At 41.6% G+C, this 23,692-nt stretch overlaps 1 protein-coding gene across 4 annotated transcripts; it reads right to left on the bottom strand.

The window, feature by feature from the left end:
- Positions 1–6,893: 6,893 nt before the first annotated feature.
- Positions 6,894–22,150, bottom strand: LOC122012592. 4 transcript variants are annotated; one of them, XM_042569190.1, is made up of 3 exons: positions 21,892–22,149; positions 21,696–21,802; positions 6,894–6,953 (listed from the first exon to the last, which is right to left on the bottom strand). In XM_042569190.1, exons 1-3 carry the CDS (start codon positions 22,120–22,122, stop codon positions 6,950–6,952), a joined length of 342 nt encoding a protein of 113 aa, XP_042425124.1. In that variant the 5' UTR covers positions 22,123–22,149; the 3' UTR covers positions 6,894–6,949. The 4 variants fall into 4 exon arrangements, with proteins under 4 accessions (XP_042425124.1, XP_042425123.1, XP_042425121.1 ...); XM_042569189.1 differs by having other exon boundaries at positions 21,883–22,149; XM_042569187.1 differs by lacking the exon at positions 6,894–6,953 and adding an exon at positions 21,398–21,571 and having other exon boundaries at positions 21,883–22,150.
- Between the last annotated feature and the right edge of the window lie 1,542 nt (positions 22,151–23,692).

Genomic DNA, 23,692 nt, shown 5'->3' on the forward strand with positions numbered 1-23,692 from the left:
TATTGATATGAATTAGCACCCCAGGGTTAATACAACCTGGCCAATGGAAACTCAAATGGTTAAGCTGTACACAAAAAAGAAATGGCTGGAGTTTCAAAGTGAAATGACTGAGAGTCATAGTTATTATATGCAACAGTCAAGTTGTCTCAGCGGTTTACCATGTGATGAAATTTCAAAGTTCGTTCTTCCTCAAAATCAAGAGTGCTCATGTATGATAAACAAAGGGATTACATATCGTGTAGCTGCACAAAATTTGAGTTTGAGGGCATTTCATGCAGACATATGTTAGCTTTTTTCGTATCAACCAAGTGTTTCATTTGCCTGATACGTATATACTCAAACAATGGACACGAGATGCAAAAGTTGGAGAATATATGCTTTAGGGGAGCAAATTGTCATTGATGATTCAGATTCAGAAAGGTATTTGATGCCGAGGCATTCGAGGTTATCCTATAAAGCTTCCATGTTAGTTGATGATGCATCTTTGAGTAATGAAAGGATAACCTTCTTGGATGAACAATTCGATTGTATCTACAATAAAATTCAAGAGATGTCCATTAGTACAACATGCAGTGATAGAAGTCAGAAAAAAATCCATTGATGAGAGCCTTGGTATTATTGATCCTTCTATAGTAAGAACAAAGAGATGTGGGAAGAGATTAAAATCATCAAAGGAGAAATCTTGTCATGGATGCGGACAACGAGAAGTATCACATGACAAGCGTAACTGTTCCAATTTGCACCAAAAGTTTGTGTCGATTCATTTTTTCATTTTTATTATATGTTTTCTTGAAAATAAATTTATTTTATTATATTTATTATATGGAAATGTGTCAATTATCAGATTGATTGAAGATAATAATCATATCAGTCTTGACGACACATATGAACTTGATTTGGGATCTATAGCGGGTACTATCAAAGTTTTAATTTGTTAAATTATAGTGGTTTATTGTTTATTGAGAAAATGAGATTAATAAATTATCTTTATTGTTACAGGTTCTAGTAACATGCGCTAGGATGTTGTAATTATCTATGGTTAGTATTCATCTATTTCCTTTATTTGTATGTTTGATTGATTTAGTGCATTTTTTTATTGAATGCATACTTCTAAAGAATCTGGTATAGAATGCATATTTCTAACGCATACTGTTTCAGAATGCATACTGTTGTCTCTCCGCAAGTGTACGAAAATATCGCAAGTAATATAAAAAATTATCGTATCCACAGGGACTTGAATAAGCACTAAGAATATCTCAAAACGAATTAGCTAGACAACAAATCAATGGATTAACAAAGTCTATGTGTAACTATGAAAAGTAAACAAAAGAATGAAAGAATAGGCAACAAGAATAAAGGCAATGATAAGGGTTATTCTAGGAGTTTGGTTTCTTTGTAAGGTTCTTCAATGTAAACGATATACCAAATCCTTTTTTCTCAATTATCCATCATTTGTAGAAGGTTGTCGGTTCTCTCTTGCAATAGAGAACCAACCTAGGACTGAAATCTATACCTAGATTGATCAATTAGGAATGAATCTATGTTATCCTTACACGGGCTTGCCTATCACGAGCGTCCCTCGGAAAATCAACATAAGAATCCATCACTCATCAACCCATCAAGATATAAAGATTAATGCATAAATCTATCCTGCCCTCTTGAAATACCTAATTTCCCCTTCAAGATAATCCCTCAAACGTCCTTACACGGGCATGTTCCTGTCACGAAGATCCCTCGGAAAATCGAATAAAGAATTACCTCTACAAGATCCACAAGATATCCAAACATTCAATCAAACATGGTAATTAAGCATAATCACAACATTCCACACAAGATCAAATAGATACAAAACAGGACAAAATCATAGAAATGGAAAATTGGCATATCCACAAGAGTTTTACATCAAGATTTCCTTACAAATACTCCCTCCATCCTAGAACAAGATATCTATTCCATAAATCGAAGAAAGAATCCGAAAGAAACAAAGATTACAAGCATTTCTAAACCCTCAAATCCAAGAAAGGAGAGAAAGAAAACTTATCTACGGAGAAGAATAGTCTTTAGATCCAATCCTTCAATTTTGGAGTCGAATCGGTGAAGATCTTCCCTTAGATTGCCCAGAAATCCACCCAAGAATGGAAGGAATCACCCAAATCTTCCTTTCTCCCAAAGGGGAGAAGATCCCCTTTCAAATCAAGGAGGAAAGCTTATATAGAGGTGAGGTTTGGGTGCCACACGACCCCGAGGCACGACCGTGTGAGGTTCACACGGCCTACCTCAGTTCCCTCTCTACACAACTCACACGGACGTGTGAGAGACACGACCGTGGCACACCCAACATCTGCTATCTTCGCATGGCCGTGTAGATCTACACGGCCATGCCATTCTTCTCTTCTGAAAACCTTACATGGTCGTGTGGTTCACACGGCCATGTCATTTTTCTCCTTTGGAAACCTTACACAGTCATGTAGATCTACACGGCCATGTAAGTCTTCAACACTGTAATGCTAATATGACCGTGTACTACACACGGCCTGCTCGTGCTGGCTCCATATCTTGACACGGTCGTGTGAGGTTCACACGGTCGCGGCAACTTCCTTCTCTATTTCAGCTACATGGCTAGAAATCTTCACACGGCCAGGGCAACCCCCCATAGCAGGGTCGTGTGAGGTTCAGGAATGATGCCTTCCTCCTTTGCTCTGCTTACATTTTTGGCCTTGAACATGAAATATTTACCAAATTCGACTCCTATGTACAAAAATTGCACAAAAGCAGATCTCCGAATAAAAAGAGTAAATATGCTAAAAGGAAAGCTGGAAGTACAAAAATACGTAGACAAAGCATGTACAAAGTATGTGAATGTGCGTCAAAACATGCTAACAAGTGTATACAATCTACGCTCATTAATAGTTGGTAGGCCAAAGCCCTATTTGCTCCATGTGGTTGGAGAAAGGTTATTGACTTCACAAATTGTTGGCATCAGGATTTTTTCAAAAATAATTTGTGCCAGGCAATCACCTTGGTTAATTTGATAAGTCATAATGATTAAAGATCATTATAAGTATTTCACCTCTGTAATCACTGTCAATTACTCCTGCACCAATATCAATGCCAAATTTCCAGGCTGCGCTTGACCTAGCTGCAATACGGCCATAGGATCCTCAGGGAATTTCTAGGCTTAGTCCAGTGGGTACCAAATTGCGTCCCCTGGGTTCTATTGCTCGAGCTTCACTAGTTGCTAAGTCAAAACCTGCAGCACTAGGAGTTCTTTGTATAGGGATGACTACATTAGGGTTTAGTTTTCGTACCAGGATGAATGGATATTCATTTGAAATAGATGTTCCTTCCGCAGGTTCTTCATAATACCATGATTCATCGTTATCTTGATAGACTAGAGTACCAGGAGCACTTTCAATAAGAACGGCTATTGTATGGGGGGTGTCGTCGTCATTTTGAAAGTCTTCATCCTTCTGATTATATACAAGTGGTATTGATGGCCTCGCCACTGTATAATTATAAAAACTTAATGAAATCCTTCCGTGCATCAGGTTCTGGCTATTCACTTCCGACGGTTGCATAGGGATGACTACATGGATTAGTTGTACAACCCAATTTAAGCCATGGCTTCTTGTTGATAAACTTCATCCAGGTAAGGCATTTACCCCATGGGTAGTGCGGTAGTCTACAACTCCCTGTATTTCATAGGCAAAGCCAACATTAGGAGTGTTAGAAAGTCTACCTACCAGTCCCCTTGTAATAAGGAGATTAGCTTCCCCATTGTGTCAGGTTTCATAACCCCTGGTAAGTATTGAGACTTGAATGTTTCTGAAAAAGTCCCCGATAGTAAGCATAAGTTCAGGAATAGCATAAATCATCTGGCTTCCTTGGGTTAAATCTACTTCCATAGTGGCAAGAATAGCTTGGTCTCCTTGTCATCTATTTGTTATGATGTATAATAAAAGTCTAGCTTTTTGTATGAACATTTATATTTTGAAATGAGAATCATTTTGGTCAAATGTTACATTTTATATTTATTTATATGTTAATGCAGTTGTTCATTTAATTTATATTGTAGATAACATGATGTGTGGCTCACGACCGAGATGGATAGGGGCATACCATTGGAACGGTTGTAATGTAATTTGATATTAGTCGGTCTTGATTATAAAATTACACTAGTACACTATGTGTGTATTAAGCAGAATCATTTGAGGTTGTTCGATTTATACTGACTATATAAAAGAACAGAACCTCTGTTATTATGAATATGTGTACTCTTAATCCTCATATAATAACAAGCGCATATACTTAGTATTTATTTCTTTAACTTATCAATGGATGAGATTTATTCATTAAATCAATAGGTCCGATAAGTTGGGAGATAGTATCATTTATATGGTGTGTTGTTGATTATAAAAGAAAACAATATCCTATTTATTTAGGTTGATGATGTCCCCTTGAGGAGCTCATAAGAATTATCATGTAAACCTTGCAGGTGGACTTAGTCCGACATGATAATAAGGTTAAGTGGCACTACTCTTGGAGCTAGATGTTAATTAATTGAGTTGTCAGTAACTCATTTAATTAATAGGCATACGATATCTTAAACATAGAGAGATTAACGCACTCATGATAAGCAGGAGCCCATATTATAATATGGGATTGGTGCGGTAGTTCAATAATAACTCTTTAGTGGTATGAGTTATTATTGATGAACTTGAGTTGAGTGTTCGGGTCGAACACAGGAAGCTCAAGTCCATCCGGAGGCCAAACCAATTCCTCCTCTCAATCCCTATTGTAGCCTCTACATAGTCTCGCATTCACTCGTTTGATTTTGTTTCCTACCCAAGAAAGAGGTCGGCCAAGCCTTGCTTGGTGCCCAAGCAAGGGGTCGGTCAAACCAAGAGAAACGAAAAGGAAAAGAAAAGAAAAGGAAGAAAAAAAAAGAGTTGTAAAAGGGAGATTTTTTCTTAACAGAATTAGAGATTTTTCTAAAACGAATTATGTTAATTCTTTTTTAGAAATTTTCTAAAAAGAATTATATTAATTCTTTCCTAAAAAATTTTTCTAAAAATAATTATGTTAATTCTTTTCTAGAGATTTTTTTAAAACAAAAACTCTGTTAATATTTCTCCTCTTTTATCTGGTGCCAAAGGTTATAAAAAGAGAGGAGGTCATGCCACCATAATTTAATCTCTTGAGTTGTTTTCCCTTTCTTGTGGTCGGCACCTCATCTATTCTTTTCTCTCTTTTCTTTTCCCCTAGTGTCGATGCCCACCTCCTCTCTTCTTCCTAGGGCTTGCGTTTTGGTCAATCAAGGACTTGCTTGATTGATCAAACACATGTCTGATCGAGCATGTAGGTTGTTAGGAAAAATTCTGTGCCTGTACAAATTTTTGTACAGGGGTTTTACACAGAACGGAATTCCGAGCGTCAACAATTGGTATCAGAGCAAGGTTTCTGCCTCTATGCGTTTGGTTTTCGGTTAAATTATGCACTAGTCATATATAATTTAGGTAGGATAATAGATATGCAAAATAGATTAACTCTGTGGTTGTAGGCATCCTAGTTCCAACTATTATGGCCTATTATGTTTGTATGTGATTTGGACCTTCGAGTATGCCGAGGGCATTTTGTGTGTGCATGATTATAATTATTAAATACAGCAAGAGCTGTATTAGTTTATTTTACGTTTTGATCTAGATTACATGCATATTTCTTCGTGGAATATATGATCGATAAATGTAAAATTTTATTTCGTTGCGACTCGTCTCCTTGCTATGCGTGTTGCTACCTTGAGAACCGGAGGTGCGGCGGAAGAGGAAGCAAGAAGGACGCAATGACATAAACCCTAGGGCCGGCGACTAGGGTTGGCGGCGGCTAGGGTTAGCGGCATATGGAGGGCAGCTATGGATGAAGTCATAATAGTTGGAAAATTATTTTTTCATATTTATTGTCTTTATGTGTTGTGATGTGTATGCTTTTGTGTGCATGTGTGATATGTGTGCATGTTAAAATTCCTCGTTTAAATAACTAAGTGGGAGAGGGTTTATTTATTTAAATTTCACGGTCTCCATTACTGGTTTGTAAGTGATGCATTCAAACTTGCGATGTAACGACCCGCCTCCTACTAGCTAGACTACGAGGCCGATCGCTACAGTTATTGCTGTGCTGGACTATTAATACGGAATGAAAATTGGCTAGGTTAAAATTTTATTGAACTAAATGCTGTAAAGTTTAACTTAGTGTTCTGGGTGTACCTAGGAGTTGTACACGTGCTAGGGGAGGTGTTTACAACTGATAATAAGCCTCGGATCGATCCACAAACCGATCTACTGATACTGACACGGTAGGAAGCCCCGGATCGTTCAACCGACCGATCCACAAACTACACTGCAATTCTGTACGCTGTTGGATTGGTCTGCCGACCGATCCAGCTGGTCCCTGATCGGTCAATAAGACCGATCAGTAGCTTACTGATCGATCTGCTGACCGATCAGTGAGCCACTTTTCGCGAACCAGCTCCTGATCGATCCACGAATCGATCAGGGAACGAACAGAAAGCTTCTGTTCGCAAAAACCAGGCCCCTGATCGGTCTACCAACCGATCAGAGACTCCCTGATCGGTCTGCTGACCGATCAGGGGTTTCTGATTTCGTATCAGACCCCTGATATCAGCACTGATGCGTGCCAAAATCTCACATATGAGTTATACCCTACATGAGAAACATTCTAATGACATAAAACTAGTATTCTAAACTCAACATGACACATAGTTCACTGATTCATAGCATTACACAACTAAACGTGCATGAAAGTAAAAACACTAAAAAGTTCTACGGTTTAAACTTGCTAAGTCCCCTAAGAATCTTTTATTCCAGTTCCTGCCACACACATCATCCCTGCATTGGCCTCCAGCTTCCTCTGCTAGTCCATTTTTCCCTTACCTTTATCTGCAGTATAAGGAAAAATAGAATCTGTAAGCTTAAAGCTTAGTAAGAAACCAACTACCTCACTAAAACATGCAACGATGTAAACATGCTTTTAAAGAATGCTATTTGAAAACATGTACTAGCATGGCATACTATGGTTGCAAGCATAAACTGAAATAACTGAACATGCATACTGAACATGGCATGACAACCAATCATATGAATCAATAAAGATAACGGAACTGAACATATAATAAGCTAAACTGATACTGAATTCAAACTCAACTAACATAACTAATTCTGAGTTTTGAAAACTAATTCATAATAAGTGAAAATACATAATCATGCTGTTTGCTATGCGCGTATCCCTAATTAGACCCGGGTTTGCAAGTCCCGAATTTAGTAGGGTTAACTAGGTTATCTAAACCTAGGGACGACTGTGGGAGTCCAACCCATGGATATCTGATCCAGTACAGTGCCACTGAAAATAAAATACTGAATATAGCTAACTGTCTTAACTTGCTGTTTCTAGGTTATCTGAACCTAGAGCTAGGTTATCTGAACCTAGAGGCGACTGTGGGAGCCCACCCATTGGACCGTAGTCCCATAAAACTGAACTAAACTAATGTGCTATTTTAAATGCTCCTAATGCATTTAACTGAGCTATTAAACATAACTGAGGTGGCATTTAGCTACACTAACATTTTACCGAACACTTAGTGTGCTCAAACTCTCTCCTCTAATAGGGAGATCACCTCTAGGCACCCGACAACATCTACGACCTCCAACTAAAGGAGAACAACGTGTCCGGCCCGTCTAGAGGTGCTCAACTAGATCCCTAATCCTCGAGGAGGGTTAAAACACACCCTATGTGCCGAAAAAACCTGCATATAGCTAAAACTACGAGTATGCAATCAAACGAAAGCTATTATACAGCAGGTGAGGGGTTTCTTACCTGCGTGCTAGATTTCTTACAAATCTAATCGCTAGAAATTCCGGTGGAGACGACCTCTCGACGATTCGCTCGCGTCCACGCGTTCTTCTCGCGGAGGGGAACGTCCTCGTATCGAAGATCTCGCCGGAAAGTGCTCCTAGAATCCTTGGGGCTTGATGTGCCGAGAGAGGAAGAAGAGGGAAGAGGCGGCGGTGAGGTCTCGGTGGTGAGGGTTGAGAAGTTGCCGAACCCAAAATAAACCAAAACCTACTTAAGTTCTTAATTTATATTAAGTGGATTATTGAACCCAACTCTAATATAAATATAATTGGTTCCTCTTTCTTTCAGCACGGCCCTGCTGGGTTCACCGGTTACTAAGGCTAACGAAAGGTTTAGCGGACCCGAGAGGTCCCGGGTTCGATTCCCGCGTAAACCATTTTGCTTATCTAATTATTTTTGCTACTTCCGCTACTCGGAAAATTCCGTAAAAATATTCTAAAATTCCAGAAAAATAATAGAATATTTCTAAAAATAATTTGAGAATTTTTGGGCGTTACATGCGCGTTGGCTTTAAGTACTTTCCTCCACATCGGATGAGTTTGTTTGCAGATCACTATATCAAACTTCCTCTGTGGATGATTATTGATCCTGTCCGAACCAGGGGTCAACGAACGCTGCGGACGTGGCGCTCCCTACTAGATCCTCAGATGCTCCGGCGAACCTGCAACAAAATCGAGCCGGGAGGGGTGTCCCGGCAACGGCCCTCCGACGCTCAAGTCAGGCAAGGAAATAGCAAAGAAGTGGCTTCAGAGATCCAGACGCGCGTACCTCCGGTGAAGAAATGGAGGCCTTATATAGAACTATCGAAAGATCCCAGGCACGTCAATCGAAGCAGTCATCTGCTTTAGACCATACCCAAGTATGGGCCTGTCAGAAGAGCATATATGAGGCCATACTGCTACTGTATCCACCTCTCCCTGATGTGACGGCGAGATCTTCCATCGTGCAATCTTGTGTATGGCCTAATCATCAGACATGCCTTCTCTGACTTCCCATATCCCGAGACAAGCGCATAGGCCGCTCGGCTACCTTTGTACCCTCGCCCTTATCTTGGCCGAACGGACCACCCGCTCGGCCCTTCGGTCCCAGCCGATCGGGATCCCGCTCGGCCCTTCGATCCTCCTGCCTTGGCGTCGGAAACCCAAGCCCATGGATGGGTTATCTCTAGCTCCGCTCGGACCATTACCCGCTTGACCAGCCTTCCATCCGTCCTTAGGCTAGGACCCTTCAGAGGGTGGGCCCCCTATTCTTACCGCCGGATCACTTGCCTTCCCTTCAAGTCTAGTCGAAGGAGGCAGTGAGTCCGACTGACTGGACTATGTGTCCGAGCGGGCGGTCAAGGTCACAATGGCATATTTTAAGAAGGGTGGCCACCTTCCCGAGGGAATGCATATTCCCGCCTCCGACCTGGCGGCCATGATTGATGATATCCCGGACGCTTTCTTTAATTTTGAGGATCCGGAGTGATGCGGGTTCCTTTTTAAGTACTTCCTATATTTCATCCGCTCGGCGGATGTAAACTTTTTGTACGTGCCGGTCGGCATAATTTTTCTTCTGATGAAACGCAGCTCCTTTGCCTTTGTCTTCGTACTCATTATCTATAATATTCTTCTGTTTGCTTAACGTTTATGCTTAGAGTCAGTCATGCTCTTAAGCGTTCTCCGTCACGCGGCCGATCGGCTTAATCCGTTAAACAAATTTCGAGCGGGGAAGACTACTCGCGCTGCACGTATCTGGCTTACGTGAATTCAGCTAACGCCAAGTATCAAAGGACCAACCCCCGATCGGGCCTGAATGTTTTAATATTCGTAGTTTCCGCGGTTTCTTATTCTGATATTCGTTCATCCGCCCGGGGTATTATAGTCGCCGGACCGACTCGATGTTTAACGTCGGTGCTCGACGGCGCGGTTATTTATAGTCGGTCGGCGCGGCTCTCGATCTTTAACGACGGTGCTCGTCGGTCTTCCGCTCGGGGATTTATAGACGCCGGCTCGTCTCTCGATTTTTAACGTCGGTGCTCGACGGCGCGATTATTTATAGCCGATCGGCGCGGCTCTCGATCTATAACGACGGTGCTCGTCGGTACGATTATTTATAGCCGATCGGCGCGGCTCTCGATCTTTAACGACGGTGCTCGACGGCGCGATTATTTATAGCCGATCGGCGCGGCTCTCGATCTATAACGACGGTGCTCGTCGGTACGATTATTTATAGCCGATCGGCGCGGCTCTCGATCTTTAACGACGGTGCTTGTCAGCGCGGATGTTTATAGCCGATCAGCGCGGCTCTCGATCTTTAACGACGGTGCTCGTCGGCACGGATGTTTATAGCCGATCGGCGCGGCTCTCGATCTTTAACGACGGTGCTCGTCGGCGCGATTATTTATAGCCGATCGGCGCGGCTCTCGATCTTTAACGACGGTGCTCGTCGGCGCGGATGTTTATAGCCGATCGGCGCGGCTCTCGATCTTTAACGACGGTGCTCGTCGGCACGGATGTTTATAGCCGATCGGCGCGGCTCTCGATCTTTAACGATGGTGCTCGTCGGCACGGATGTTTATAGCCGATCGGCGCGGCTCTCGATCTTTAACGACGGTGCTCGTCGGCGCGATTATTTATAGCCGATCGGCGCGGCTCTCGATCTTTAACGACGGTGCTCGTCGGCGCGAATGTTTATAGCCGATCGGCGCGGCTCTCGATCTTTAACGACGGTGCTCGTCGGCACGGATGTTTATAGCCGATCGGCGCGGCTCTCGATCTTTAACGATGGTGCTCGTCGGCACGGATGTTTATAGCCGATCGGCGCGGCTCTCGATCTTTAACGACGGTGCTCGTCGGCGCGGATGTTTATAGCCGATCGGCGCGGCTCTCGATCTTTAACGACGGTGCTCATCGGCACGGATGTTTATAGCCGATCGGCCCGGCTCTCGATCTTTAACGACGGTGCTCGTCGGCGCGATTATTTATAGCCGATCGGCGCGGCTCTCGATCTTTAACGACGGTGCTCGTCGGCACGGATGTTTATAGCCGATCGGCGCGGCTCTCGATCTTTAACGACGGTGCTCGTTGGCGCGATTATTTATAGCCGGTCGGCGCGGCTCTACGGTTTAACGTCTGGGCTAGACGGCCTTTAAGGCTAACTCCTTACCAGGTCGAGCGACCTTGGCCTTCCTTTCAGCAGAGAATACTCAATGTGCTTTCATCTTTCTACTTTCTGCATCGCAAGTACCTCCGACCGGACGATACGGGGCCTTCGTTCCTCGAGCGCTCGGCTCGACCCATTTACCACCGGCCGAGCGGCGCGGGGCCTTCGTTCATCGAGCACTTGGCTCGACCCATTTACCACCGGCCGAGCGGCGCGGGGCCTTCGTTCCTCGAGCGCTTGGCTCGACCCATTTACCACCGGCCGAGCGGCGCGGGGCCTTCGTTCATCGAGCGCTTGGCTCGACCCATTTACCACCGGCCGAGCGGCGCGGGGCCTTCGTTCCTCGAGCGCTTGGCTCGACCCATTTACCACCGGCCGAGCGGCGCGGGGCCTTCGTTCCTAAAATTACGATGAATTCTACGCCCGAAATAAACTATATTTGAAAAACTAACCTGCCGATCAGCATAAGCTCTAACGCAATTTCTCAACTCCCGAATACCCGTGGAGTGAGGTGGATACAATGTACTTCGTCGAAATTTATCAAGGCCAGGAGGATGGCGAAACTTCCCGGTCGGTCCTCCATGGCCGCTCGGCCTACCAGAGGTGGAGGTGGCCTGCTGTTTTATCCTTTTACTTGAGCCTTCCGCTCCCATTGCTCCACGAGCCTTCGTCATCGAGCGCCTGGCTCGGATACTATACCTCCAGCCGAACGACTCGAGGCCTTCTTCATCGAGCCAAGAACGCTTGGCTCGTATCTTATACACCATGAAGATAGGCCGCTCGGCCAATAATTCCAATTGCGCACATTATAACATCTTGCCTTCTACATTTCAAATATACCACCAAACGGAAAATATACAGCACATTCTATTAGTGCACCTCTTGCCCTGCCCCGGACAGGCTAGAGATACTTTGTGCTTCATGGTGGATCCAAGTGCCAATCCCTCTTCATCCGCTTGGCGGCTCGTCCACCCAACTTCCTCGTATGCGGTCGATTCATCGCCTGACATCAAACTCCCGTTCTTGAGGTTCCAGAAGGAGGGGCTTGCTATAAGTCGAATTCGGGAGATGAAGTATCTGCTTTTGAGGGAAATGGAACTGTGGCAGTCGGTGCTTCCGCTCGGGAGAAGCGTCTGCTCGGAGGGTTTTGCCCTTCTTATGATCTCTCGCAGGGCTCATCAGATGAAGATCCTTGCTCCCCGTGAGCGGGCGCGATTTCTGAGGGAGTACGGAAGAGTGCCTGAGGGAATGCGACGGTGGCTTGAGGTGTTCCCGCTCGGCCACCCGACGCAGATGTTGCTTGTTGCTCCGGCCGCTCGGCGGCTGCTTTCTGTTTTAGCTCCATAAGTTTGGCGGCCCTCATCCCGACCAGAGCGTCGAGTTCTTCCGTCGAAAGCGTCACCGTGTGTTGTCGTCCAGCCTCGTCCATTGTTCCCTTTCGGATGCAGGTGCGTTCCCACAGACGGCGCCAAATTGATCCTGTCCGAACCAGGGGTCAACGAACGCTGGGGACGTGGCGCTCCCTACTAGATCCTCAGATGCTCCGGCGAACCTACAACAAAACTGAGCCGGGAGGGGTGTCCCGGCGACGGCCCTCCGACGCTCAAGTCAGGCGAGGAAATAGCAAAGAAGTGGCTTCAGAGATCCAGACGCGCGTACCTCCGGTGAAGAAATGGAGGCCTTATATAGAACTATCGAAAGAGCCCAAGCACGTCAATCGAAGCAGTCATCTGCTTTAGACCATACCCAAGTATGGGCCTGTCAGAAGAGCATATATGAGGCCATACTGCTACTGTATCCACCTCTCCCTGATGTGACGGCGAGATCTTCCATCGTGCAATCTTGTGTACGGCCTAATCATTAGACATGCCTTCTCTGACATCCCATATCCCGAGACAAGCGCATAGGCCGCTCGGCTACCTTTGTACCCTCGCCCTTATCTTGGCCGAACGGACCACCCACTCGGCCCTTCGGTCCCAGCCGATCGGGATCCCGCTCGGCCCTTCGATCCTCCTGCCTTGGCGTCGGAAACCCAAGCCCATGGATGGGTTATCTCTAGCTCCGCTCGGACCATTACCCGCTTGACCAGCCTTCCATCCGTCCTTAGGCTGGGACCCTTCAGAGAGTGGGCCCCCTATTCTTACCGCCGGATCAATTATAAAGAATTATTTAGTTTTGTGTGATCTTCTCCATCTAAAGGGGCACAATCCTAATTAATGGACTAAGTATCAAGTAATGGTATACACTTAAGCGCATTTAATAGTATCCTCCCCATCGGAGTCACTGCTATTATTTTGTGTGACCAAAGACAAACCAACTATTAATTTTATTTGTCATAAAGTTAGGTTGACAAAATAATAAAATTAATGGGTAAAACCTCCTCTTACAAATGTTTGAATTAGTATACATCCACACTATTGTGGCATACTAAATTCACGTTGATTTGAGGTGTTGGTGAATTTAAATTATATTGTTTGAAGGAGCAATATTATTTTAAATTCTAAAGTTTTGACCAAATATCTTATTTTGTGATTCTCAGGATTTCAAAATGGCTTTCAATTCTCTTGCTATTATTTTAAAAGAAAACAAACTTACTGATCCCAATTATATTGATTGGAAACGAAACTTGGACATTGTCTTAAATGCTGAAGGGTACAAGTTCGTATTTTTTGAGGTCTGTCCTAACGTGTCTAATAGCAATTCTAGTGAAGAGGAAATTGACAGACATAGAAAATGGGTCAAGGCAGATGAGATGGCGCGGTGTTACATTTTGACTTCTATGTCGAATGTGCTGCAACATCAGCATCAGGTCATGCCTACTGCCTATGACATGATGTATAAGCTCAAAGAACTCTTCGGACACCAGAATCGGGCTGTCAGGCAGGAGACTATGAGAAACTTGATGACAACCACCATGACTGAGGGGACACCCATGAGGGATCATATCCTCGAGATGATGGCTCATTTGAACGAAATACAAATCCTTGGAGCCGAAATCGATGGGGAAACCTAGGTTGATATCATTCTCCAAATGCTATCCAAGAGTTTTGAACAGTTCCGCCTGAACTATAATATGAACAAAAGGACATATTCGTCGGCAGAACTTCTGACAGAACTCCAAGCAGCAGAAGGGTTATTTCGTCAAAGTTCTCAAATTCACATTACTGAAAATCTTTCTGCTTCTAGCCGAAGGGCAGAAAGAAGAAGAAGAAACAAGTTGGTTCAGCAAAGAAAGTGATTCGACCTCAAGGGACTAAACCGCAAGAAGGTGTGAAGAAGCCGAAGGGGAAGTGCTTCACATGCAAGCAGTCTGGACATTGGAAGGTGGACTGTCCTCGCAGAATGTAGAACAATAAAAGTACATCTCATTCATTAGTTGTTGAAACATGTTTAGCGGTATTATCTACCAGCACCTGGTGTGAAGATACGGGAGCCACTGATCATGTCTGTAATTCATTGTAGGGTTCCAGGAAACTCGACGACTACATGAAGGGGAGATCACCATCTACATGGGCAATGCTACGAAAGTGGCGGCTGTTACAGTGGGAGATGTTTATTTATCTTTTGATATGAATAAAACATTGATTTTGAGAAATTATCTTTACGTACCATGTTTTAGAAAGAACATGATTTCAGTTTCTAAATTATTTATGGATGGATATTCTGTTTCTTTTAATGACAAAGTAGTTGTCAAGAAAAATATGGTGGTTATCTGTTCTAGTACGTTGGTTGGCAATTTGTACACTCTTAATCCAATAACTCCCACATCTTATAATTCTTCTAATAAGAATGAACCAAACATATCTTGGGCATCTAAGGCTAGGTCATATTAACTTAAGTAGGATTCAAAGATTAATAGCCGATGGACCTTTGGGTTCATTGGTGGTGGAAAACTTTCTAACCTGCGAGTCTTGCTTGGAAGGAAAAATGACCAAGAGACTTTTTAAGACACAGAGGTATAGAGCCAAAGAAGTGTTAGAATTGGTTCATTCTGATTTGTGTGGACCTATGACTATCCAGATGAGAAGTTGTCTCAAATATTTTGTCTCTTTTATAGACGACTATTCGAGATATGGATATATTTACTTGATACACCGCAAGTCTGAGTGTTTTGATAAGTTCAAAGATTACAAGGCTGATGTAGAAAAACGTCATGGTAAAAATATCAAGACACTACGGTCTGATCGTGGTGGAGAGTACCTCTTAGGAGAGTTTAGGAATTACTTATCAGAGGTCGGGATTCAATCCCAACTGTTTGCACCTGGTACACCCCAACAGAATGGTGTGGCGGAATGAAGGAACATAACTCTTATGGAAATGGTTAGATCGATAATGAGTTATTCAGAATTACCAAATTCGTTTTGGGGATATGTTCTGGAAACGGTGGCGTACATTCTGAACTTGGTACCTTCTAAGTCAGTACCCTCTACTTCCACAGAATTGTGGAATGGGCGTACGCCTAGTCTAAAACACATTCGGATTTGGGGTAGTCCAACACATGTGCTGAAGGGAGATGCTGATAAGTTGGAAACACGTACAGAAGTTCGCTTGTTTGTGGGTTATCCTAGAGGAATGAAAGGTGGTTTGTTTTATAATCCTAAAGATCAAAAGGTCATTGTTAGCACCAATGCCCGATTTTTAGAAGAGTACTATGTAATGAACCACAAACTCATGAGTAAAATTGTTCTTGAGGAAATAAGAAAGGACACGTCTAATTAGTACCAACGGTACAAGATAAGATATCACAAAAAACTACAACAGTGTCACAAATGATGCACAATTACAGGTAGTTGCTCATCGTAGTGGGAGGGTTGTTCGGCAACCTGATAGATTCATGTTTTTGGGAGATTCTTCGGACTTGATCCCTGGACATATGATGAAGCACTCTAAGTTAAAGATGCAGCATCTTGTCAAAGTGCAATGAACTCTGAAATAGAATCTATGTATTCTAATCAAGTCTGGAAGCTTGTAGAACCACCCAATGGTGTAAAAGTCATTGGATGTAAATGGATCTACAAAAGGAAAAGAGGAGCAGACGGAAAGGTGGAAACCTTTAAAGCAAGGCTTGTTGCGAAGGGGTATACTCAGAAAGAGAGAATCGATTATGAGGAAACCATTTCGCCGGTAGTCATGATTAAGTCTATCCAGATTCTTTTATCTATTGTTGCTCATATGGATTATGAGGTTTGGCAATGGATGTCAAGACAACTTTCCTTAACGGAAGTCCTGAAGAAAACATTTATATGAAGCAACCATATGGATTCATTACGAAGGGCAAAGAGCATCTTGTATGCAAGTTCAATCGATCCATTTATGGACTGAAGCAAGCTTCGAGATCTTGGAACATCCGGTTTAATGAAGTAATCCAGTCTTATGGATTCATTCAGTGTCCGGATGAGTCTTGTGTATACAAGAAAAGTGACGGAAACGTGGTGGTATTTCTTGTACTATACGTAGATGACATTTTGCTCATTGACGATAATGTCAAAGTGTTGTCAGACGTAAGGGTATTTGTCCAAGCAGTTTAATATGAAGGACTTGGGAGAATATGGACATATTCTTGAGATCAAAGTAATAAGGGATCGCAAGAAAAGGATGTGCTTATCCCAAGCTTCATACATCAATACTATCCTAGCTCGTTTTAGCATGCAAAACTCCAAGAAAGGTTTTCTATCTTTTCGGCATGGAGTACATTTATCTAAAGAGATGTGTCCTAAGACATCAAAGGAGATAGAGGCAATGAAGGCAGTTCCTTATGCTTCGGCTGTAGGAAGCCTAATGTATGCAATTGCTATGTACGAGACCGGATATCTGTTTTGTCATGGACATGGTTAGCATATATATCAAAGTAATCCAGGACAGGGACATTGGACTGCCGTAAAGCATATATTGAAGTACCTGAGAAGGACTAGAGATTATATGCTAGTTTACCAGGCAGATAATTTGTTCCCTATAGGTTACACGAATTCGGACTTCCAATCAGATAGGGGCAACAATAAATCAACCTTAGGGTATGTGTTTACTTTGGGAGGTGGAGCCATAGCATGTAGAAATGCGTTTCAGACTCCACCATGGAAGCCGAGTATGTGGCAGTCTCTGAGGCAACCAAAGAAGTTGTATGACTCAGAAACTTCTTGATGGACTTAGATATGATTCCTGGTTTGCCCAAAATTTATTGTGATAATAGTGGTGCAGTAGCAAACTCGAAGGAACCACGAGCTCATAAGGCAAGTAAACACATTAAGCGTAAGTACCACCTGATACGAGATATCGCCAAGATTGCATCAGCAGATAACCTGGCAGATCCTTTCACTAAGGCTCTTCCGGCGAGAGCTTTTGATAGGCATGTTGAGGGGATGGGAATCAGATGTATGGCAGCATATATGGCAGTATAGTCATTTAGTATAAGTGGGAGATTATTAGAATGTATACTAAAAGCCTAGCTTTTTGTATGAACATTTATATTTTGAAATGAGAATCACTTTGGTCAAATATTGTATTTTATAGTTATTTTATATGTTAATGCAGTTATCCATTTAATTTATATTGTAGATAACATGGTGTGTGATGTCACACAGAAGATCATATTATCAGTTCCTTATAAATTATAAATAGTAGCTCACGACCGAGATGGATAGGGGCAAACCATTAGAACAGTTATAGTGTAATTTGATATTAGTCTGTCTTGACTATAAAATTGCACTAGTACACTATGTGTGTATTAAGCAAAACCATTTGATGTTGTTCGATTTATACTGACTATATAAAAGAACAGAACATCTGTTATTATAGATATGCATACTCTTAATCCCGATATAATAACAAGCATATATACTTAGTATTTATTTCTTTGACTTATCAATGGATGAGATTTATTCGTTAAATCAATAGACCTAATAAGTTAGGAGATAGTACCATTTATATGGCGTGTTGTTGATTATAAAAGGAAACTGTCCTATTTATTTAGGTTGATGATGTCCCCTTGAGGAGCTCATAAGGATTATTATGTAAACCTTGCAGGTAGACTTAGTCCGACATGATAATAAGGTTAAGTGGCACTACTCTTGGAGCTAGATGTTAATTAATTGAGTTGTCAGTAACTCATTTAATTAATGGGCATACGATATCTTAAACATAGGGATATTAACGCACTCATGATAAGCATGAGCCCATATTATAATATGGGATTGGTGCGGTAGTTCAATAATAACTCTTTAGTGGTATGAGTTATTATTGATGAACTTGAGTTGGATGTTCGGGTCGAACACAGGAAGCTCAAGTCCATCCGGAGGCTAAAACCAATTCCTCCTCTCAGTCCCTGTTGTAACCTCTACATAGTCTCGCATTCACTCGTTTGATTTTGTTTCCTACCCAAGAAAGAGGTCGGCCAAGCCTTGCTTGGTGCCCAAGCAAGGGGTCGGCCAAACCAAGAGAAAAGAAAAGGAAAAGAAAAGGAAGAAAAAAAAAAAAGGAGTTGTAAAAGGGAGATTTTTTCTCAACAGAATTAGAGATTTTTCTAAAAAGAATTATGTTACTTCTTTCTTAGAAATTTTCTAAAAAGAATTATATTAATTCTTTCCTAAGAAATTTTTCTATGTTAATTCTTTTCTAGAGATTTTTTCTAAACAAAAATTCTGTTAATATTTCTCCTCTTTTATCTGGTGTCAAAGGTTATAAAAAGGGAGGAGGTCATGCCACCATAATTTAATCTCTCGAGTTGTTTTCCCTTCTTGTGGTCTCTCTTTTCTTTTCCCCTAGAGTCGGTGCCCACCTGCTATCTTCTCATCTCTTCCTCCCTCTAGGGCCAGCGCATATCTCCTTTGGTGGTCGGAGCTTGGAGGAGAAGAAGAGAAGAACCACCCTAGGTGGTAGGCAGCTTGGAAACAAAAGAAGGTTCGGGTGGTTTGTCTTGGTAGATCGTCGCTCACACGACGTCCAAGAAGAATAGAGGAATACAACAAAAGATCAAGAGGTTTTTGCCTACGAAGAAAGGTACAACTAGTTATTTATTCCGCAGTGTGACTAGTTATGTTTTCTTTGTATGGATCCTGAACACCAACACAAAAGGCAAGCGATCTTGTGCTTCGATTAAGGTGTGTTTTGGTCAATCAAGGACTTGCTTAATTGATCAAACACATGTCTGATCGAGCATGTAGGTTGCTAGGAAAAGTTCTGTGTCTGTACAAATTTTTGTGCAGGGGTTTTACACAGAATGAAATTCCGAACGTCGACACTATTATCCCAAAATACTACTAATGTCATAGTGCCTTCTCTTTGCCTATGTAGTATTTGTACACATACCTAAAGAACACCCAAGTGTATGTATTGCATCCTGTTTTGCTGTAGTTGATTAAAGCTCTCTTCTTGGATGAAGCTTCTGCCTACTTGATTACCATCAATTACTAGAAGGGCTTCTTCGAATCTATGCACATATACACGATGATGGGCATCATCTCTTCTGGAATGATAGAGTACCTCTGCTGGTACTATGGCAGCTCTTTCCTGCATGGATAATTGTAACTGTGCCTGTGGGTCGATTTGTTGCTCCAGTGTATCACTTTGATTTGTTCTTCCCATAAGGCACCTTCCTAGCCGCTTGGTTGTCTGCCTTGTGTTGTAAAGTCAGCGTTGATTTCTTCGATAATCTCGAATTTGATCTTCGAATAGAGGCATCGTGGCAACTTGTTGATCAGTCCTTGTTCTAGCGCCCATCTTTCTTAAGCATTTCTTGTTCTTCCTTTAAGATTTTAGATGGATCAGTGAAGGCCCTTAGCTTGCCCTGCTTTTCTTTTGGCCTTATTATTGGCCCAAGAGATAGATTTTTAAGCTTTTCAATTAAATCTTCAGGAAAAGAGGGTGTTGAAGACTTTCCTTTTTCTGAAAAAGCTTTCAAATCCCTTAGTGCTTCAGCTATCTGAATGAGGAGTTAGATTTGCGTATTATTTTGCTTAATAATTGTTGAAATTCCTGCTATGGTGCCTTGGTAATCAGTTGGTTTTACAAAACCAACAGAAGGGGCTTCAATTTGGTCGGTTGCTGCAATGGCATCTCGGTAGGAGTAGGTATTTCTAGTGATGATGTAATTACTCATAAAACAGAAATGGATTGGGATTTTAGAAAGTCCAGGGTAATTACTTACAACCGGGGTCCTTTATTCTTAGTTTGATGAATAGGGCAGTTCCTTCCTAGATTTGCTCACATAGGTATGCCCTTTGACTTACTGCGGCTCCTCTTGCCTATAGCCAAGTTAGGACCTGTTCTTTTGCAAGATCCAAGTAGCCATTAATTCAAAGAATCAAATATCAAAGTACCTAGTTGTAACGTCCTCACCCTGGGCTGAGGTGGTTTTAGCCAATCATCTCTTTTACAAGCTCTGATACTAATAAGGTGGTGGTGCGGTGGATACAGGCAAAATAATAATAATAAGGAGAAAGAGTAACTCACAAATATTATTACTTTCAAGGATCTTGCTTACAAGCTTTCCCAAGTAGGGTTCAAGTTCTGCTTGAATGCTCTGCAAGGGTTGGAATCCTCTCTTATTAATAGCGGGGATGTCGGGTGCTCATTGGGCCGAATGATGTTCTTTACGTTATCACAAGAGAGCTTTTCTAAATCTTTATATGCAGTGTCTTGTATAACAGTTGATCCTTGTGCTGGATCTTCTGCAGAAAAAAAAAAAAAAACCTTCGTATTTGTGATAGAATGTTTTGTGTATCTTCCCTTCCTTCGCCAGTTTGGATAAGAGCTTCATATTCAGCTAGATAACTCATCCTCCATTATATCCATGTAATCTTCTCTATTTCACCTAGTAGGTTTTCAATGTACTCAATTTTATCTTTAGTGTCGATGAATACCTGGTTGGATATATGATTTTTGACAATTGATTTCCATCGGGTGAATGCATCATCAAAAAGGTCTATTTGTTCTGGAATAACGAATAAGGCCCCTCCCTGTTGTTGTACTGCTGGGAATGTCCATAACTCATTATTAAGCCCACCTTTGAATTTAACTTTTGGAGATTGTTGCTCATATATGGGTTGGAACCTTAGTGGTCCATTCTGGGCTCTTGCAGGGGTGGCCCTATAGCTACATCTTCCGGTGGCTTGTATGGTGAAGTAACCGTACTTGCTGTGATGAATCCTCTGATGTTGCTTCTATTAATTTTCTTAGAATGGGGTATTCCATTTCTACCTCGAAACCGGTGGCACTTTAAGCAATATAGAAGTTCAATCAATCTTCTTCCATTAATGTTTTATGTTTTTTTTTCTTCTATGTTTGAAGCAACACCTACACAGTATCAGAGATTATTATTCCAAGACAAAATCTGTAAAATCACTGCATGACCCGTATAAATTTCCCCTTGAGGAACAGATAGCAATCTTACAATGAACTAGCGATCAGTTATTAGACAGATTAACATATTAATATATACATGCGATTTTCAATCGTCTACCATATTTTCATTTTGGCATTCAAACAAACACCTTTTCCACACTTCCAACTGCACATTCAATCCGTTACCGATTGGAACAGATTGACAAAAGATTTAAGCACGGGAACCTTCACTTTTCATGGATTTCGTAGCAATAAAAAGAAGAAATTAAAGGATTGAATTTTGAACTCACAAGATCGGGAGCAAAAGAGAAGAGTGATGGAGAGCCATCCGGCACAAATCATTCAACGCTTCGCACGCTCTGATCCAGTCTTTCGAGCTGAACTCCTCCAGCAACACCTGCTCATCCCAGCACATCAGATACAGAAAGCATACAGAAACGGAAAAAAAAAATCAAAATTGAGATTTTGATCAGCTACAGGGCGAACCGCCATCTTCGATTCTGGATCCATTAGGGCCGCAAGGTCCTCGGAAGGGACGTACTCCACAGACTGCTCTGGGGGCGACGGATTTGTCATATTCTCATCGTTCATGCTGGAGGATGTGGCAAGGGCAGCTGCCGCCTTCTTGGCAGAGAGGGAAGCGGAGGCAACGACCTTGGCCACCTTCTTGGTCTGCTCAGCGGAGGGAAGAGCGTTGTCGAGGGGCCTCACAGGCATCTTTGCCCTAGGAACCGAGAGGGATGGGAACGTTGTGCAAAGGCGGGTCCCGCCGTCCAGCGGCCCCCTAGGCCTGACCCCACAGGGATCTAGGAGGAGGTAAATCGGCTGTGAATGCTGGCCCGGGTAAAGCGTGATGTCTCCAGAATTTAACACAGTCGGCCCAGATTATTCATCCAGTGCGCGTCCGTGGACCTTCGACCCTACAATTCATTGTGCAAGAATGTCACGCCTTAATCGGTTGATCCAGCCCGCGGGGCGAGAGGGATGGGAACGTTGGCTATGTTGAACGTTGCTGGGGAATGGAATATTCTTCCCCCCTCTACATGTGCCGGATTCGACCGTTGGGATGGCATTGGTTTGGAGTGGGATGGTGTTCGACCGTTGGGGCGGCACTTATTTACATAAATAAATAAATAGAGGACAATTTTTGAACTGCCAAATTAATTTAAATGAATTTAAATTATCAGTAATTGACAAAGGGTACATTTAAAGTTATCAAATTTTCAAAATGCACATCCAATTTTCCAAATGATAGATTTATTTCTGATTTTATTTTTCTCGTCGCTACTGTGGTGTGGTACTGTATTAAAAAAAAACATCAATATGGTATTACTATATTTCAAAAACCAGCATTACATTTTAATAAATAAATATATAAATAGAGGGTAATTTTCAGACGGCCTCTAAGTTAATTAATTTAAAATTATCCATATGAAATTTTTAAAATGGGTATCTAACTTTTAGATTTCTCAAATAACATATTTGTTTTTTATTTTATCATTTCCGTCAAGCACAGCAATACTACGTTCAAAAAACATCACTATGGTCTTACGACATTGCAAAAATTAGCATCATTATGGTGTTAATTTTCAAATTACAGCACTAGTGTTGATTTTAGAATTTATGTAGTGTCAAAGTGGTATTGATTTTTAAAATGTAATATCATGATGGTATTATTCTTTGAAATTCAGCACACCCTCGGATATAGCTAAGTCATAAATTTAAAGAATTAAGCTAAAATCGACTCCTAATAAAGCCACAAAAATAATTTTTCATGTGATGATTTATTTTAATTTCTTGTTTTACTCCCTCCTAATGATATGGGACCATCAAAGTGATAAATTTTACCTTTTGTAAAAAAACTTTTACACCACAATGATTAACAGGGGATAATAAAAAAACAAGTGTACGTGGGGAAAATAAAAAACAAGTGTAAAGTTACGTGCAATTTTTGATAATTTCATAATTTAAAGTGTAATTTTATTTTATTTTACTTCGAAGGAAAATATTTTTTATAGTAGAAAATAAAATCTTAGTATATTTTAATATTAAAGAAATCTCAGAGATATTTAAGAAAAATTATTAAACCTCAAGTTGTTTTGATAATTATTCTATAGTTTATAGTAATTAATAAAATAATGTTTTTAAACAAACTAACCATTTAAACTAAAACAACTTGAGGTATATATATATAATTAATTGTTAAAACTATCCATAGTTAACTTAATTTAGACAAAATAATCATATGCTTAAATCAAAAGAGGATAATTTTTAAATAGTTGAGATT

The sequence above is a fragment of the Zingiber officinale genome, chromosome 8A (assembly GCF_018446385.1).
Source record: "Zingiber officinale cultivar Zhangliang chromosome 8A, Zo_v1.1, whole genome shotgun sequence".
Classification (NCBI taxonomy): domain Eukaryota; kingdom Viridiplantae; phylum Streptophyta; class Magnoliopsida; order Zingiberales; family Zingiberaceae; genus Zingiber; species Zingiber officinale.

Bases quoted from the DNA above. Each gene is read 5' to 3' on its own strand.
- LOC122012592 (XM_042569187.1), bottom strand. From the start codon at position 22,122: ATGCCTGTGAGGCCCCTCGACAACGCTCTTCCCTCCGCTGAGCAGACC. The intron at 21,803-21,882 runs GTAGCTGATCAA...TGGGATGAGCAG, and splicing joins CGAAGATGGCGGTTCGCCCT to GTGTTGCTGGAGGAGTTCAG. The intron at 21,572-21,695 runs GTGAGTTCAAAA...TTGAATGTGCAG, and splicing joins TCTCTTTTGCTCCCGATCTT to TTGGAAGTGTGGAAAAGGTG.